We start from the raw sequence: 14,955 nt of genomic DNA on the forward strand, positions 1-14,955 counted from the left end.
CACAGAAATATTGAACAAAAATGTCAGATAGTAACTATATCAGTAAGGGGAAATTATATAGTTTTATCCGTTTATTTTCAGATTCAACCCCAGCAGTCACGAACGACTCTTACAACATTTTTACATATAATGTATAACTTCATATTTTTTAATTTCATAATACCAACCAGCGTATCACAGTTTAACCTTACCTTATACTTCTTGTTTTACAACCTCTAAAAATACAATCTTTGAGCCGTGTTTGCGCATACTTTTCCCCCTTCACCATAATAGAAATGGCTAGTACTTTTCCCCCGGCGGTTTTACCCATACTAAACCACTCCCTCCGATCACGTCATTCAATCTCATTATTATTCATTATTCACTCAATCTAGGGGGGCGTGCACCGGATCCGGAAGTTAACCAAACAATTAGCATTTGAACCCGGGTCAGCCATGATATCTGCAAAAACAGGTAGGAACACCACCTACACATCATCCATCTTCATTAAGGGGTCATTAATCTTCATTAAATGACATCAGGAAGTCATTAAGGGTCATTCATCTTCATTATATAACACCTGGAAGTCATTAAAGGTCATTCATCTTCATTAAACGACATCCGGAAGTCATTAAAGGTCATTCATCTTCATTATACGACATCCGGAAGTCATTAAAGGTCATTCATCCTCATTAAACGACATCCGGAAGTCATTAAAGGTCATTACCCCTCATTAAATGACATCTGGAAGTCATTAAAGGTCATTAACCCTCATTATATGACATCTGGAAGTCATTAAAGGGTCATTAATCTTCATTAAATGACATCAGGAAGTCATTAAGGGTCATTAATCTTCATTAAATGACATCAGGAAGTCATTAGGGGTCATTAATCTTCATTAAATGACATCAGGAAGTCATTAAGGGTCATTAACCCTCATTAAATGACATCAGGAAGTCATTAAAGGTCATTAACCCTCATTATATGACATCTGGAAGTCATTAAAGGGTCATTAATCTTCATTAGGGAGGGGTCATGACCCACACATGACCCCCCTAATCTAATTAAGAATGTCATCCATCAAATTTTGACAGAAGCGGCCTTGTAATATTCTCTCTCATGTCTGTGACAAGTTAAGTCTTTAATTCCCTGCCACAAAGGTAATATTCTTCCTAGGTTTTTTTTTTTTTTTTTTTTTTTTTTAACAGCATATCATTTAAGACATTTTCCTTTATTTTTCAGTGAATGTTTTATGAGTACAACAGATAAAACAAAAGTATCCTTAGGAGTTTTGTGATGACATCTTTTCAGAGTCAGTTTTGGAATTGAACTAAATTAAGATTGTTCAGCTGAGCGATTGAAATGCTAATTTATAAACTGATATTTAAAACTGGCATCTCACTGTTGTGAACGCATGCAAACGTAGCGAATTTTGAGTTCTGGCAGGGTTTGTAAAAGTTTGCAAAATGTGTTCACAGAGTTTTATTTGTTGCAAAAAATGCCAAATTATCGTACTGCACACAGTAGCAAATGTTAGCAAAACAGTTGTAATCCTTTGCAAACAGTTGTAAGACATGTCTCCAAAGTTCTTCACTAGAAACTATGTGACCATGGTTCATCTATGAAATTGACCCATTGAGACCTTGTGCCGGTTGTCATGAATATGCTAACGCCTCTTTCTCATGGTCAAAAGAAATATGAATGCTGGGGAAGGTTCACTGACCCGTTTTAAAGGATTGGGTCCATTGATTCACCATGCTACTTTACCAGACTTTACCGGAGTCCCAAACATTCACAAACAGTGGCAAAGGATTGGCATATAGTTGCTTTGCAATAACGGTCCTCAACATTTGCTCACAGTCGCTAATAGTTGCTAACTGTCTTTCGCAAACACTTTCACAAAGATTTGTGTGAATGTTTCTCATTGTCTGATAGCATCGCTAACATTCGCTAATAACAGAGGCGCTCCTCCCTGGTTTTTGCTAACCTTCGCTAAATGTTGCTAGTAACAGAGGCGAACATTCGTCTGAAAATTTGACAAATCCAACATTCGCTACTTTTGTTAGGATCATTAAAAGTTGCTAAATGACCATCAATGACAACTTTTGGAAGTTAAGCTACATCCACACTATAACAGTTCCTCTAGTCAGCATTGTACAGCTCAGTGCAACACTGACATGGTTTAATTGATTGTTAATTTCCCCTATAGTCAATGAAGGAAATTCAGTCAAACGCACATCACTAGTTCAGTCTCAGCAGAGCTTTTCAATCTGCTGAGTGCGATAATTATTAGTTTTTAATTTGGTTGTCATTTCAGGTTCGTTAATATCCTTCCCTGGACAGTGTTACTGTTCTCAAAGGTCGCGAAGTATCTCTTAATGATTGTGACTTGTGCCTTCTTATAAGGTCCTGAAATGTCCTGTCACAGGGCTGCTGTCTGTCCTCATGCACCTTAATTGACTTCTCTTTTCCTCTCCCCCACGTTGCGCCACATCTTCAGTGTGCTCGATTTCTCGACACTTTGCATCTGTTCTCCTTTCTTTCTCTTCCCATCCGTTTGTCTCTCTCTTATCTGATTTTTGTTTTCTGGGGAGCCAGTGAAGGGAAGCTGGTGGTCCTGTCTTTGGCCATCGGTGTGGCCGAGCAAGACGACTTTGCCAATATCCCTGACCTGCAGGAAACACAGCAAACAGTCCCAGCAGCCAGTCAGGAGCCCCCCCTCGAGAAGAGGTACCAGATAACGTATGAGTGCGTGTGAGTGTGCGTGTTAGGGAGACTGAAAAGGATGGCAAATGAAAGAATGGGAAGGGTATGATCTCGAAGAACAAGCTTTAGAGAGGATTTCCGCAGCAAGGTAGAGCAGAGTAGTTTTGTCTAGTGGTGAGTCACGGCACTTAAACGCTTTGTGATAAAGACTGTAGCTGAAATAACACCGCAGATATACACAGAAATAAAACGAGATGATGTGGCAACCACACGCGGGGAAAAGATGGCTGCAATTTTGAAATGAGTAAAAAATGTGAAGCGCTTTGGATGTTAGCTGTAAAAATAATAATGAAGGAACACTTTAGACGAGAAGCAGGATCATCTGCACCCACTGGTGCTCCAGTCCTTTTTCTCCACACATTTGAACCAATCACATCAAATTGTGTTTTCTCAACTAGTGATCTTTTTTTTTTTTTTTTTTTTTAAATCTGGGATGATAATCATCCCCTGTATCACACTGACATTCTCCTCCGTGTTGTCATTACCTTTTTGTTTGTCACTTCACTCCTGCCACCCCCTATAGTTATCACATTTCCTTTGTATTTTCACGCTTTTATTATTTCAGGCCCTTCTTCTGTCTTTTTTTTTTTGGGCTCATGCTCATTAGCTGCCTTCAATCACCCTCTGCTGCTCTGAGAGTCCCGTCTCTGTAGCTCCACCAAGGGCCCAGAGAGCCTTCTCATTATTCCACAACATGTTCGTCGCTTACATAAATATGCTGCTAAAAATAAACCCCTTTCCTTGCCTGCCACCTTAGGCACCACGAGCCAAAAGATTTCCACTCATCTATGAGGATCCATTACACTCATCTCCCAAAATAATTGGTTTTGCATTCTGTAAAGGAATTACAGCGTGGGAGTGGGGGAGTGGTCGGAAACATTTCAAGCATTACAAATTACAACAGTGGTTTGTTCTTGTGAAACAAAACGCTCAAAGCGTGTTGTGCATGAATGTGGTCAGTTTTACAGTATCTGTACCCTCTAGGAACCACGGTGAAATCCAATACTTGGCTTAAGCAGCACGTTTGATTTCCCCCGCCGGCCTATTAATTCCTTTTTAACCTCACTTCTGATTCTGTGACAAATTGGAGACAATTTGGAGGTACATGATGTGACACACGTCTTGAAATGGCGTAGTAGGGTGAACAAATTTTGATTATTCGTCACACCAATTATGTCTGACTCGCAGGTGTTTCATCGGCATGAGAGGGAGAAGACATGAAATTAGCTGTATTGCAAGGCGTTGCTGTTTTATCATTCGTACGCGGCTGTAGGACAACATGATGGTCGTCTGCTACTTAAAAGAGTATCCCAATATGGCTGCAAATGTTTTAGCAAAAGGTAAACACTCTCCTATTTAATAAGAAGTTAGAACTTTACAGGGGAAGTCAACACAAAGATTTTCTTTACAATATGTTGTATGTGCCCCCACTAGTTTAAACATTCTGATTGATATTGCGTGTGTGGAAAATGAATTAAGCAGCAAAATCCAACCCAAACACAGACAAGACACAGGAGTTTGGAAACAGAATATACAAAATATACAAAAATACAAAGTCACAATAGGGAGCAGGCCTGGATTCAGCTGAGTTCGACCTAAACAGACAAGACACGGAGGCCTCGAAGACTTGACGGAGAAACCATGACTGAGAAACTTTGACTGAGAAACCTTGAGAGAGAAGTCCTGGATGTATGGATGCGACCTTGAACACATCAATGAACAGCTTGCTTAGAAGAGTAGTGACAAGAAAACTTGATGTGCTGAGAGAAAATCTCGCCTAAGGAAAATAGACGCACTGACAAAAGTGTCATTCTGTTCGGGAATGGCACAACTATATTTGACAGAATAAAGGCCTACATGATAAAATAGGAGTGACTAGACAACCTAAGAGTGACATACATGTACATACATGCAATACATAACTATAGCAACTGACAACATTATCATCATAAGGGACATAATGACTGCATAAGACTAAGAGTGGCTGATACATCATCATCATACATTATTATCATAAGGCACATAGTAACTACATAAGACTAGCCAAACTAAGAGTGGCTAATACATCATGATCATCATTGTCATATGGTACATAGTAACTGTGTAAGACTAGACAAACTAAGAGTGGCTAATACATCATCATCATGCATTATCAACATAAGGGACATAGTAACTGTGTAAGACTAGACAAAATAAGAGAGGCTAATACATCATCATCATAAGGGACATCGTAACTGCATAAGACTAAACAAACTAAGAGTGGCTAATGCATCATCATACATTATCATCGTAGGGGACATAGTAACTGCATTAAGACTAGACAAACAGTGGTGAATACATCATTATCTTTATCGTCGTATAGGACAGAGTAACTGCATAAGCAACTGACAACATCAACATCAAAACACAATAACCCCATGACCTAAACCAAAACAGTCATAACACAGAATGCCCTGTTTAGACTAGTGGGGCTGCATATAACACATTATTGTCAAGAAAATGTTTGCGTTGACTTCCCCTTTAAGTGCTTGCAAAACTTTCCCATGACATGTTTTTCCCTGGGGTTAATTTAACACTGCAAATATGAAAGTGTTCTTTGTGAAAGCACACCTCTTTTATGAACATCAAAAGTATCTCTGTTGCCCAGGCTTAGTATGAAATTCAGCCACAGAGAATTAGCCTTTTCTACTATTTCCTGCATATTAGGTCTGGCTTCTCCAACCATTGTGCTCACCTGTAAACCTCCTTTAATGGCTTGTGAAATCCACTAATAGGAGCAACCAAAGAAAGGCGCTGTAAGGCTTCTCTGTGCTTCAGCACAGCGGCTCAACTGCTCACCTTGATTAGCTGTGATTGAGTGCGTGTAGATTAACCCGAAGTTCATGTAATTTCTTGGAAATAGAATAAAAAATGGTAACGGCGTCTTTAGCTATATTGAAATATTTGAATGTCGTAACCTTTTGATGAGCTCTTGAGTCTCCCTCACCTGTGCTGTTAACCACTAGAGCTCCCTATTGTTTTGTTTGTCTATTGACAAATTACAGGCTGAAGTGTTATAATGAGTGATTCAGCCACACTTTAATTGGATGCTAAATACAGCGGCTCAAACTAAATCCGCGGTGTGTTAGTAATGCTCAGGGAACACTTTCTGGGAGTTTATGATTCCCTGTAGCGTTAGTGCTGACTTCACAGATGTCCGGCTATGATCGAATCGATCAAGCTTTTGGCGTTCTGCTTATTATCATCTGGGAGCTGCCTCGAGCTGGAGACACAACAGCATTCGCTTTCATCTCACGTTCTCCATCTCATAAAAAACCCGTGTATTTACATCAAACATGCCCTTCATGTTCTTGTCGCATATCCATACACTAAATGGATAGTATTGAGACAAATAGCATCATAAATTCTGAATGAATGGCTCAGAACGCAGACACAGAAAGTCTTCTCAGAAACTTCCATTGCCATATTTTCCTCCATGCTCATTTCCTGTAAATGTCCCCATACTTTTGTTGTCCATATGGAGAAATTCCGTCAAACCATTTGGCAGTATGAGCATGTTAAGCATTCAACACATATATTTTAATATTCTTTACAATTACAGAGCTTAAATAGTGCAATATATAAGAAAAAAAACGAGACATTCGTTCACATCACATGAGAATCGGACTCGCTGTCTAGTAGTGTACTAAACCGCAAAATCAATAGTCCGCGTTAAACTTGACTTGCTAATTGATAAAAGGTCTATATTTGTTCTGATGATGGAGTATTTTCTGACACACTTAACCTTGCTTAGTAATCAAGAGTGCATGTATGTAACGTATCAAAGGGTCAAATATCAGTTAATGGGCCTCCTCCTTTTGCACTTCAGCATTGTGCTAATGCTTAAATTGTTCCTTTGCTGTGCTTGAAAGCCAGCCAGCTGAACACGCCATCATCCCCACTCGCCATAAGGAGCCGATACAGGCCGCGACGTTCATCAGGCGCTGTCGCTGACCTTGTGTATGTGCGATCGCACGATGAAAATTGCCATAAAGGCGTTCTGCATGACGATGAGTTTATGAGGTGGAGCTTTGGCCGACAAACAATTTTCATAGGTATGATTGCGGGACAAAAAAAAACAACATGCAGAGATTTTTATGTCGCAGGCAACCATAGGCTGTTGACATTAGAAAGCTTAATTAGGATGTTCGAGTGGTTTGTTAATGCCTCATTGGTCCTTACTCATACAAATTGTGTTGCGATTCAGTGAACCTATACAGTAGAAGCTCCTCCAGTGTTGCTATAAAGAGAAACCACATTCCCCAAGAGCGTTGAATCTAGATCTCTGTGTGAGCGGCGAGTCAGGCGCCCAATGAAGATGGAAATTCGGGACAGAGGAGGCGGGATGTATACTTGTGCCGCATTAACATTCAATCCACTTGCCTGTGGCCTTTCAATTATTCAAGCATGGATGTTGCATCATTTGGTGTAAGCCACCGGAGACGTTGCTTGTTTTAGAATACATCTGGGAGATATTAATAGATATAGATGCAAATTTCGAAGCCTGAAAGGTGGCATGCACTCTGTGAGAGTGTCTGTTTATTGCCAAGTGGTCTATATAATGTGTTATATATTTTATGAGATGAGCATGATGCTTACTTACTGAGTTCATACTGTCTGTATGTGAATAGTAATTCTGGTCACATTAGATTTACAAAATTCTCAAAAGGAATTTCATTCTTAAAGTTAAACACAACTAATTTGGTTGGACTTAGGCAGTGATTCTTACATGTACCACTCGAGGGAGCCCTTGTACCACACTTTGTGCAAATTACTGGATTAGATTTAGCCGTGCTGCTCTGACACTATGTGCCTCCAATCACAGGAGCTTTTCAGCCCTGACTAATCAGTTCTCTCTCCAGGCATGCTGATTAATTTGGCCCTTGAATCTTCCTATCACTGCGGCTGACGTTCATATGTGTACACCTCCTGGGAATTAGCATTAGCATTAACACAAAAGAAGGTTGCATACTTATATTCATGCTTTATTTTCCTTCCAATTGAGCAATCGGAGGCTGTGCTGTGTGGTATGTGGGCCTGACAGCAGGTACGAGCCTGATACAAATGTGCTCCTCAAATAAATGGACGGGGAGATGAGCAATTAGGAGCTTTAAGATGGGATTCAACCTCAAAACAGGTGGCTCATTCGCTTTGCCTCCACCTCAGTCAATCTTCCATTTGAATCTGCAGGACTGATTGCAGTTGTAAGTGCACCTTTAAAAATGTTAATGTTCGAGAAATCAAAAAACTCATTCACTGCCATTGACCGTTATAGACGTCAAAGCAGTGATTTAGTTAAGCTCAGAGACTAAAAGTAAAAATTACAGACAGTATTGAAAGTCTCTGGATTGCTATTGATTGTCTGGACAATTAGCTTTGGACAATCTGATCGTATTCGCCACAGCTACAGACCTTAAATCGACAACCGTAATTTTAAAAACTGCAACAACATTCAGGAGCTCGTTCTCTGGGAACGAAGCAGACATTTAGTGCCTCCCGCGTCGCCTCTTCATGAAATTGGATTTCAGCAGACGTTGCTATTTAAGTCACGTTTGCAGCCCTGACACGCAGGCAGCAATTAGTTAACAGTGAGCGCATCCGAGTTTTGGTCTGGAGGGTCAAGCAGAGGCAGGGATGACTGGCTGAACGTTCATGTGGATGATGATGAGTTGTGTGTGCGGTTGCTCTAGCTGTGACTGTATGGAGGACCAAAACTGCCAAAATTAAAAATAAATAAATAAATAAATCAATACATAAATGTCTAAAAGTGAAAATAAAAATGGATATAAAAATGTAATTCAAAAATTAAATACAAAAATTATATGAATGGCAATTAAAAACAACAGAAAAAATATATATATCCCTAAATACTAAATACAAGTAAAAATAAATACACAAATAAAAAACGAGATTCAAAAAATGAAAATAAATATAAAATAAATGTCAAAATAAAGGTCGAAATACAAATTAAATATCAATCAATGCATACAAACGCTCTGTTTCATTCAGTTTTCATCTGTAACACTTTTTTAGTTAAATTTAAGTTAAATTTACCCAGTATTTGATAATTCCATTGCTGTCTAAAGTAATCTGGTAAATTTTAGATGATTTTTGTGGATTATATTTACCTCTCTCAAAAATATTTTTTTGAAGCCATCACCTTTTTTTCTTTTTTTTAATTAAATTAATTTGAGTGTCTTATCTGCCCATACATAATAACACAAGCACTATATAAATAAAGATGACTTGACCTGACTTGACTTGACTTGACTTAACTCGTCAAGACTTGTCATTCTTCATGAAGGGCATAACAAAATGGGTTTTCTTTTTTCCATTTCTGGTCTTTTGGATATACGTGTCAAATTGATTCAGGAACATTGTTGCTCTTACCAAAAAATGAATCCAACCCAAGACACGCTTCGGACCGCCCTCTCGTTTGAATAACATCGACCTGACATAGCGTCTGCAGCATGAAATAAATAAATGTGAGAGCAGAGTGTTTTTATTTATTAATTGGTATATTTATTGTTATTTTGAATATTGTTTTTTTTTTATCTTTGAATTTATTTTTACTTTTATTTATTTATTTCATGATATATTTTGTTGTTTTTATTTCCATTTATATTCATTTTTTTGTATTTATTTTTTGATTTATATATATATTTTTTTATTTTCACTTTTAGTCATTTATTTATTTTTAATTTTGGCAGTTTTGGTGCTCCATAGTGACTGTGCCGTCCCGGTGAGTTTCCGCCATGGCCCCTAACGTGTTAGCTGTTTTGTTGTAGCGCCGAGATTGAAAAACGTCATCACATGGTCTCAGGCGGGTTTGAGTGTGTCTTGGGGAGGGGCAAAAGAGGGGCTGGGTTGGGCTTTGTTTCTCGCGTCTCTCTCCAGCCTTGAAGTGGAGTGTCGTACCCCCCCTACCCCCAACCCCTCTTCGAGCGGCTGGCCCTCGGTCAGGTAACAAAAACAGGATAGTATCACAGGACGGTGAAACCCACAGTGGCCCCGCCTGCCTCCACATGTGTGTTTGTGTGAGTGTGTGTGTCCGCGAGGCTCTCACCCGTACCTGTCATATATCCTAAACTCTTTGTTCTCATTGTGTTTGCCTGTTTGCTGCCCCCCTCTGAATACACCTGCCCCCCGTTCCCGCTCCCAACTGCCTCACACGCCCGAAATCCCAATACGTATGATCTATGTTTCTAAAAGCCGTTGCTATGCCAACAGCCCACTTTCTCAGCTGCAGGGGAATCTGATCTGAACTCGAGTCGACTCTGCCTTCTACTGGCTACTGTAGGAAACTGCAGGCTTTAACGCATCGACCATCAAGGGGTCAGATTGGCGCTATAATGCGTCGATTCGTAGATTTTTGGGGAGATTAGATAAGCCTAAAACCAACCGTTAATTTGAATTCATGATACACTATGAGACCTGGAGGACAGAAGTATTTCCTGGCTGCTAATGTGCTGTACCAGCCACTTTTGTTAAAAGAACCCGGAGGCAGCACTGGAGCAGAGGACCACCTGAGGTGCTGTCGAGCAGAGTGGTAGGAAAGCCATTGCCCCGCTTGCAGGAGCTCCTACCTGAGAATGCAATGAAGCCCCGAGTGAAGCATGAAGGAGAATGAATAATTGAGGATGTTGACTCCCCCATCGATACTTGGGAGGCGGAGGAGGAGGGAGGTGCCTTGCTTTCCTCTAAATCCGAAGCATCACCTTCTGCTTCACAGCTCCTTTGATCTAAGTCTCAAATTGTGGTTTAGGGCTTGAGATGTCTTTTTCTCTCGCCTTTAACCTGTTGCCTGCAGTTGAAAAAAAATTAATAAATAAAAAATAGAAAAGAAGGCCCCTGAAAATGGAATGACCTCCCCTGGCAACTAATCCAACTAACGCCCCAATGATGACTATCCCCCTCACTCCTGGAATCGTTTGTCACACCCTATTATGGAATCATTTCCTGAAAATGTAATAACGCCTGAAAATGTAATTAAATTTGCACTTAACTTTAAAAATGTAATAAAACCCAGTAATATGACTGATATTGTAATAACAGTTTAATGATAATGTAATACCTTATTACATTCGGCCCTGCTTCTATAACAACACTAAAACGCTGATCGAGCAGTGAACTCAACATGTCGGTGATTGTTTAACAAAACAGGAACATAACATTATTAAATAAAAACTAATCAAGTGGGCGGTGCTTTCTTTGCTCAACTCTGCAGCTAGTTGAACACTGAATTAATACCTTTTAATACCAAAATTATAACGCTCCAATTTTTGCTGTATATAGATCACCTTACGTGTCAAATTTTACATTATCAATTTGGAGGGAAAAATACACCTGAAAATGTAATAAAGGATTTATTACATAACAATAATAATAATAATGTATTAAGCATTACATTATTAATAGAAACAAAAGTTACTATCAGTCAGTATTTCTTGTACATTATTTGTAAAATTATTACGTTACAGGGTTTTATTATGTTTTTGATTCAGTGCAAATTTTTTTGCATTTTCAAGCATCATTACATTTTCAGGAAATGATGACATTATAGGGTGCTACATTGGTTAACGTCCCTCCTTCCCCCTTTCTTGCTCCAATTCCTTTGCTGGTTGTGATTTTGTGCTTGTCCCGTTTGCTCGCTTTTTCTGTCTGTCTTTTTGTCAGTATATTTTCCCCAGTTCTGTCCTTGTGTCTGAAAAAAAAAATGTATACATGAACACATTTAACCTCTCCAAATTTGGCGTTGAGCTGAAATGGATCAAGCCATGAAAGCTTTTCAATTTCAAAATCAACTTGACAGATGCTGGCCAGACAGACAGACTTGTTGATGGGCTCTTTGTTTCCGGCCTGTCCAAGGCATTGCCCTCACTCCGTTGAGTGACACCTACTTGCATATGTCCTATATGCACATGTAGCCAATGCCAGTTTGCGCTTTGGCCCTTGTGATCCCGGTCCTCACTTTTAGAGTGTTGCTAAATGTTTGGGAAATCAGGCTAGAATGACATAAGTATGATATGACCTCATTTCAAGTAACACCCTATTTTGTGACACTCTAAATGTGCATTTCCTACAAAGTATGTCTCCTTTGACATTTTCTTTTTAGTTTCCTACAACTTTTTTTCCCCTTACATGTTTATTCCATGATTATTTTGATCATTTTCTTTTCTGCTGATGATCAATTGTATTTACTGTCCTTTTCTTTATCGTTCTCTCCCTTCAGCATGCGTGTCCCTTTTGTCTACTGTTAGATAGATTTTGTGTGCAGAGCTCTTTATTTTGGTATCTTATTCTTTGATACTTATCAGACTGACCAAACTAAGCCTCTCTTGTGTTTCCAGGCTTTCCTTCCTTCATTCCCTATCTTTTCTTGCAGCTCTCTCTTTTTTTTCTATCTAATGTGGTGTTTGTAACAATCTCACTCTGTTTTGTTTTTGTTTTTTGTGACTTCACTGTTCATGCTATTAATACTTGCTATCTCTTCTTATACAGAAAAAAATGATTCTCTGTTTGCTTTTCTCTTTCTTTCATTACTTGTTGAGCCTTCTATCTTATCTACAGTCTTTATGATTTCTGTCGAGTTTGTGTCTTCAACCTTCTGCATCCTCTCATTTGATTTGACCACTTTTCTCTGTGGTGGTTCTCTCTCTCTCTTTTTGTAATTTTTTAATTTATTTTTTTACTTATTGCCTAACAGTCTTTGAGTGTTAAGCCTGTCCATTTATGGAGTGCTGTTTTCCAAAGTGTCACATTGTATTGGTCGAGACATTCGGATATTCACATTCTATTCTATGACATGCTTTCTTTAATTTCATATCAACTATCTTAATTGTATTGTTGTTTACATTCTGTGCACCTTCTTCTTTTCATGCTGTATGAACTCAGAAGTGTTTATTCCACCTTAATGTTTTCTAACATTTAAAGGAACAGGTGTTGACATCCATTCACATTTAAATATCAGCTCTGCCACGTCAGATCTCAATTTTGTATTTATTTATTTAGATTTTTTTTCTTTCTTTTTTTAATCATGCAGATTCCTGGTAGATTTAAACACACACTACACAAAACGTCCACTGTCGTGTTAAACGTCTTGTCTTCTTACACGTTGCTGTACATGTTTGTCCTGCGTGTCTTTGGCAATGTCTTGTTGTTTATCCATGTCATTTAAATGTGGGTGTCTTGTCCATGTCCTCCCAGGGAACTAATGGTTGGCTACCGAATTGGTTTGCAAGAATACAAATTTAGTGGTTAATTTTCACTGTAGTGTTTGTTTACTTGGAGGTAACTTTCTTGTTGGAGGTATGGATATTTGCCACACCGGACATATGTAGTCATTTCAGATTCCAAGTTCCATCAAACGTCCTCAGTTCTAGCACCCGTTGTTAATCTGTGGATTTTTTGGCAGATCTGATTTGGCGGGTCTCAAAGAAAGCAAGAGAAAGCACAATCACTTTTGAAGTGACATCTGTCGCAAAACAAAATTGGCCTCAATTGGATTTTTATAATAGGTAGTTTTCATGTGCCAAACAGGTGGAGGTTGGACTCAGACGTTCTCTCTTTCTGGAGACGGGCTTGCATAGTTCCGTTGCTCAATGTGTGTTTGTGCTTGCAGGGGCAACAAGCCAGCCAACAGTCCCAAAGGTCAACCCCCTGATGCCGACGGTCACTCCTCTGTTACCGACCTGGCTAATTCCCTCACGGGAGACATGGTGATGGTAAGACTAACTTCAACATGCGCGTTTCTGCCACCGTTGCAATGTGTTGAAAGCACTTGCGGTCCTTCCAGCTGTCTCCAGGTTCAGAGGACGATGACGGCGAGGGGCCAATCAGTGAGAAGCTGGGTCGGATCCAGTTCAGTATAGGCTACAGCTTCCAGAACACAACCCTTACTGTCAAAGTTCTCAGGGGCCAGGAGCTCCCAGCCAAGGACTTCTCTGGTACTTCGGATCCCTTCGTCAAAATCTACCTGCTGCCTGATAAGAAGCACAAGCTGGAGACCAAGGTCAAGAGGAAGAACCTAAACCCCCATTGGAATGAAACCTTCCTCTTTGAGGGTCTGTACCATTTTCTATTTCCTATATATTCACTCAATGACAGAGTTAAGTCACTGTCGGCCTGATAAAATCTTTGCATGATTAACTCATTCACTCCCAGCCATTTTCACTGAAGCAAGCTCCTTCGCTCCCGGCTGTTTTACTGGATTTTGACAAGGTCCATAGAATATTCTGTTCTATTTCTATAAACAAATGTAACCAACCAAAAGAAATACTAGAGTCTATTCTTTCATCAGGAAAAAAAAAGTATATTTGTATCTGTTTCCGTTTTGCAGAAATTAGCATTAGAATATAGCTGTTTCATCATTATTTACAAACCTGTTGAAAACATTGGGAAAAAGAGCTTGTTGCAACGTGGCTCTGGGTGATCTTTTATAGTCTGTTGCCATCTGCTGGCTATTTTTTGTAATAACTACCATTGCTTTAAGCGACCTCTACAGGTCAGCTGCATCAAAGCCTTCTGTATGCTCTAGCATGAAAACAAAAACAAAAACAAAAAAACGTATAAATAAGTTTTTGCGAGTGAAGGTCAAAGTATTAAAAAACATATTTATACGTTTTTGGGGAAAGGTGGTAGGGTAGCCACCACTTATGGAGGTCGGCTTCATTCTAGTAGCCCCCTTTTTTAAAATGTATATATTTTTTTACATCCAGCAAACAGGCTTTGCGATTTGGTAGTAACAAAGTTGTTAGTCAATGTTTATTGTATTGTATCCGTGGCAGTAGTGTATCAGGCTTTCGGCCTCACGCAGCAGAGAAACGATGGGAGATCTGACAATCACAACCCATCTAAGAAACATGAAAATAACAATGACCAACAGAGGGAGACAGAGCGGGAAGCCTAGCGGGTTGCCTTTCAGTGCCCCGAGTTTCTTAGATGAAGGAACCATAAAAAACGGTTCCTTAAAGGGAAAGGATTATGAGGCTAATGTTTTCATGAATGGTTACTCTGCGGTAAATGTAACAAACGAGTTTCACCACAGCACCACCTGCTGGATCTGGAAGGTCATTGCTCTTCTTGCCCTTACTGCAGAATAGCCACTAACTTGGATATGAGCAGCTACATTTCAGATGTTGGCATGATGACTTTCAAATATATTTAGGCTTT

The 14,955-nt window shown here is 39.4% G+C and overlaps 1 protein-coding gene across 4 annotated transcripts in view; it reads left to right on the forward strand.

Annotated features, from left to right (window-relative positions):
* Window positions 1-14,955, forward strand: part of syt7a (synaptotagmin VIIa) — a 131,964-nt gene that overhangs the window by 93,561 nt on the left and 23,448 nt on the right. For all 4 annotated transcript variants that reach the window (XR_013282834.1, XR_013282833.1, XM_077516704.1 and 1 more), the window contains 3 exons: window positions 2,578-2,709; window positions 13,406-13,508; window positions 13,580-13,847. Coding sequence is in view for 2 of the 4 variants with exons in the window: in XM_077516704.1 (XP_077372830.1) it covers window positions 2,578-2,709; window positions 13,406-13,508; window positions 13,580-13,847 (503 nt within the window). In the remaining 2 variants the exon portion in view is untranslated. The remainder of the gene's footprint in view (window positions 1-2,577; window positions 2,710-13,405; window positions 13,509-13,579; window positions 13,848-14,955) is intronic.

Source organism: Festucalex cinctus, chromosome 3 (genome assembly GCF_051991245.1).
Source record: "Festucalex cinctus isolate MCC-2025b chromosome 3, RoL_Fcin_1.0, whole genome shotgun sequence".
In the NCBI taxonomy this organism is placed as follows: Eukaryota; Metazoa; Chordata; class Actinopteri; order Syngnathiformes; family Syngnathidae; genus Festucalex; species Festucalex cinctus.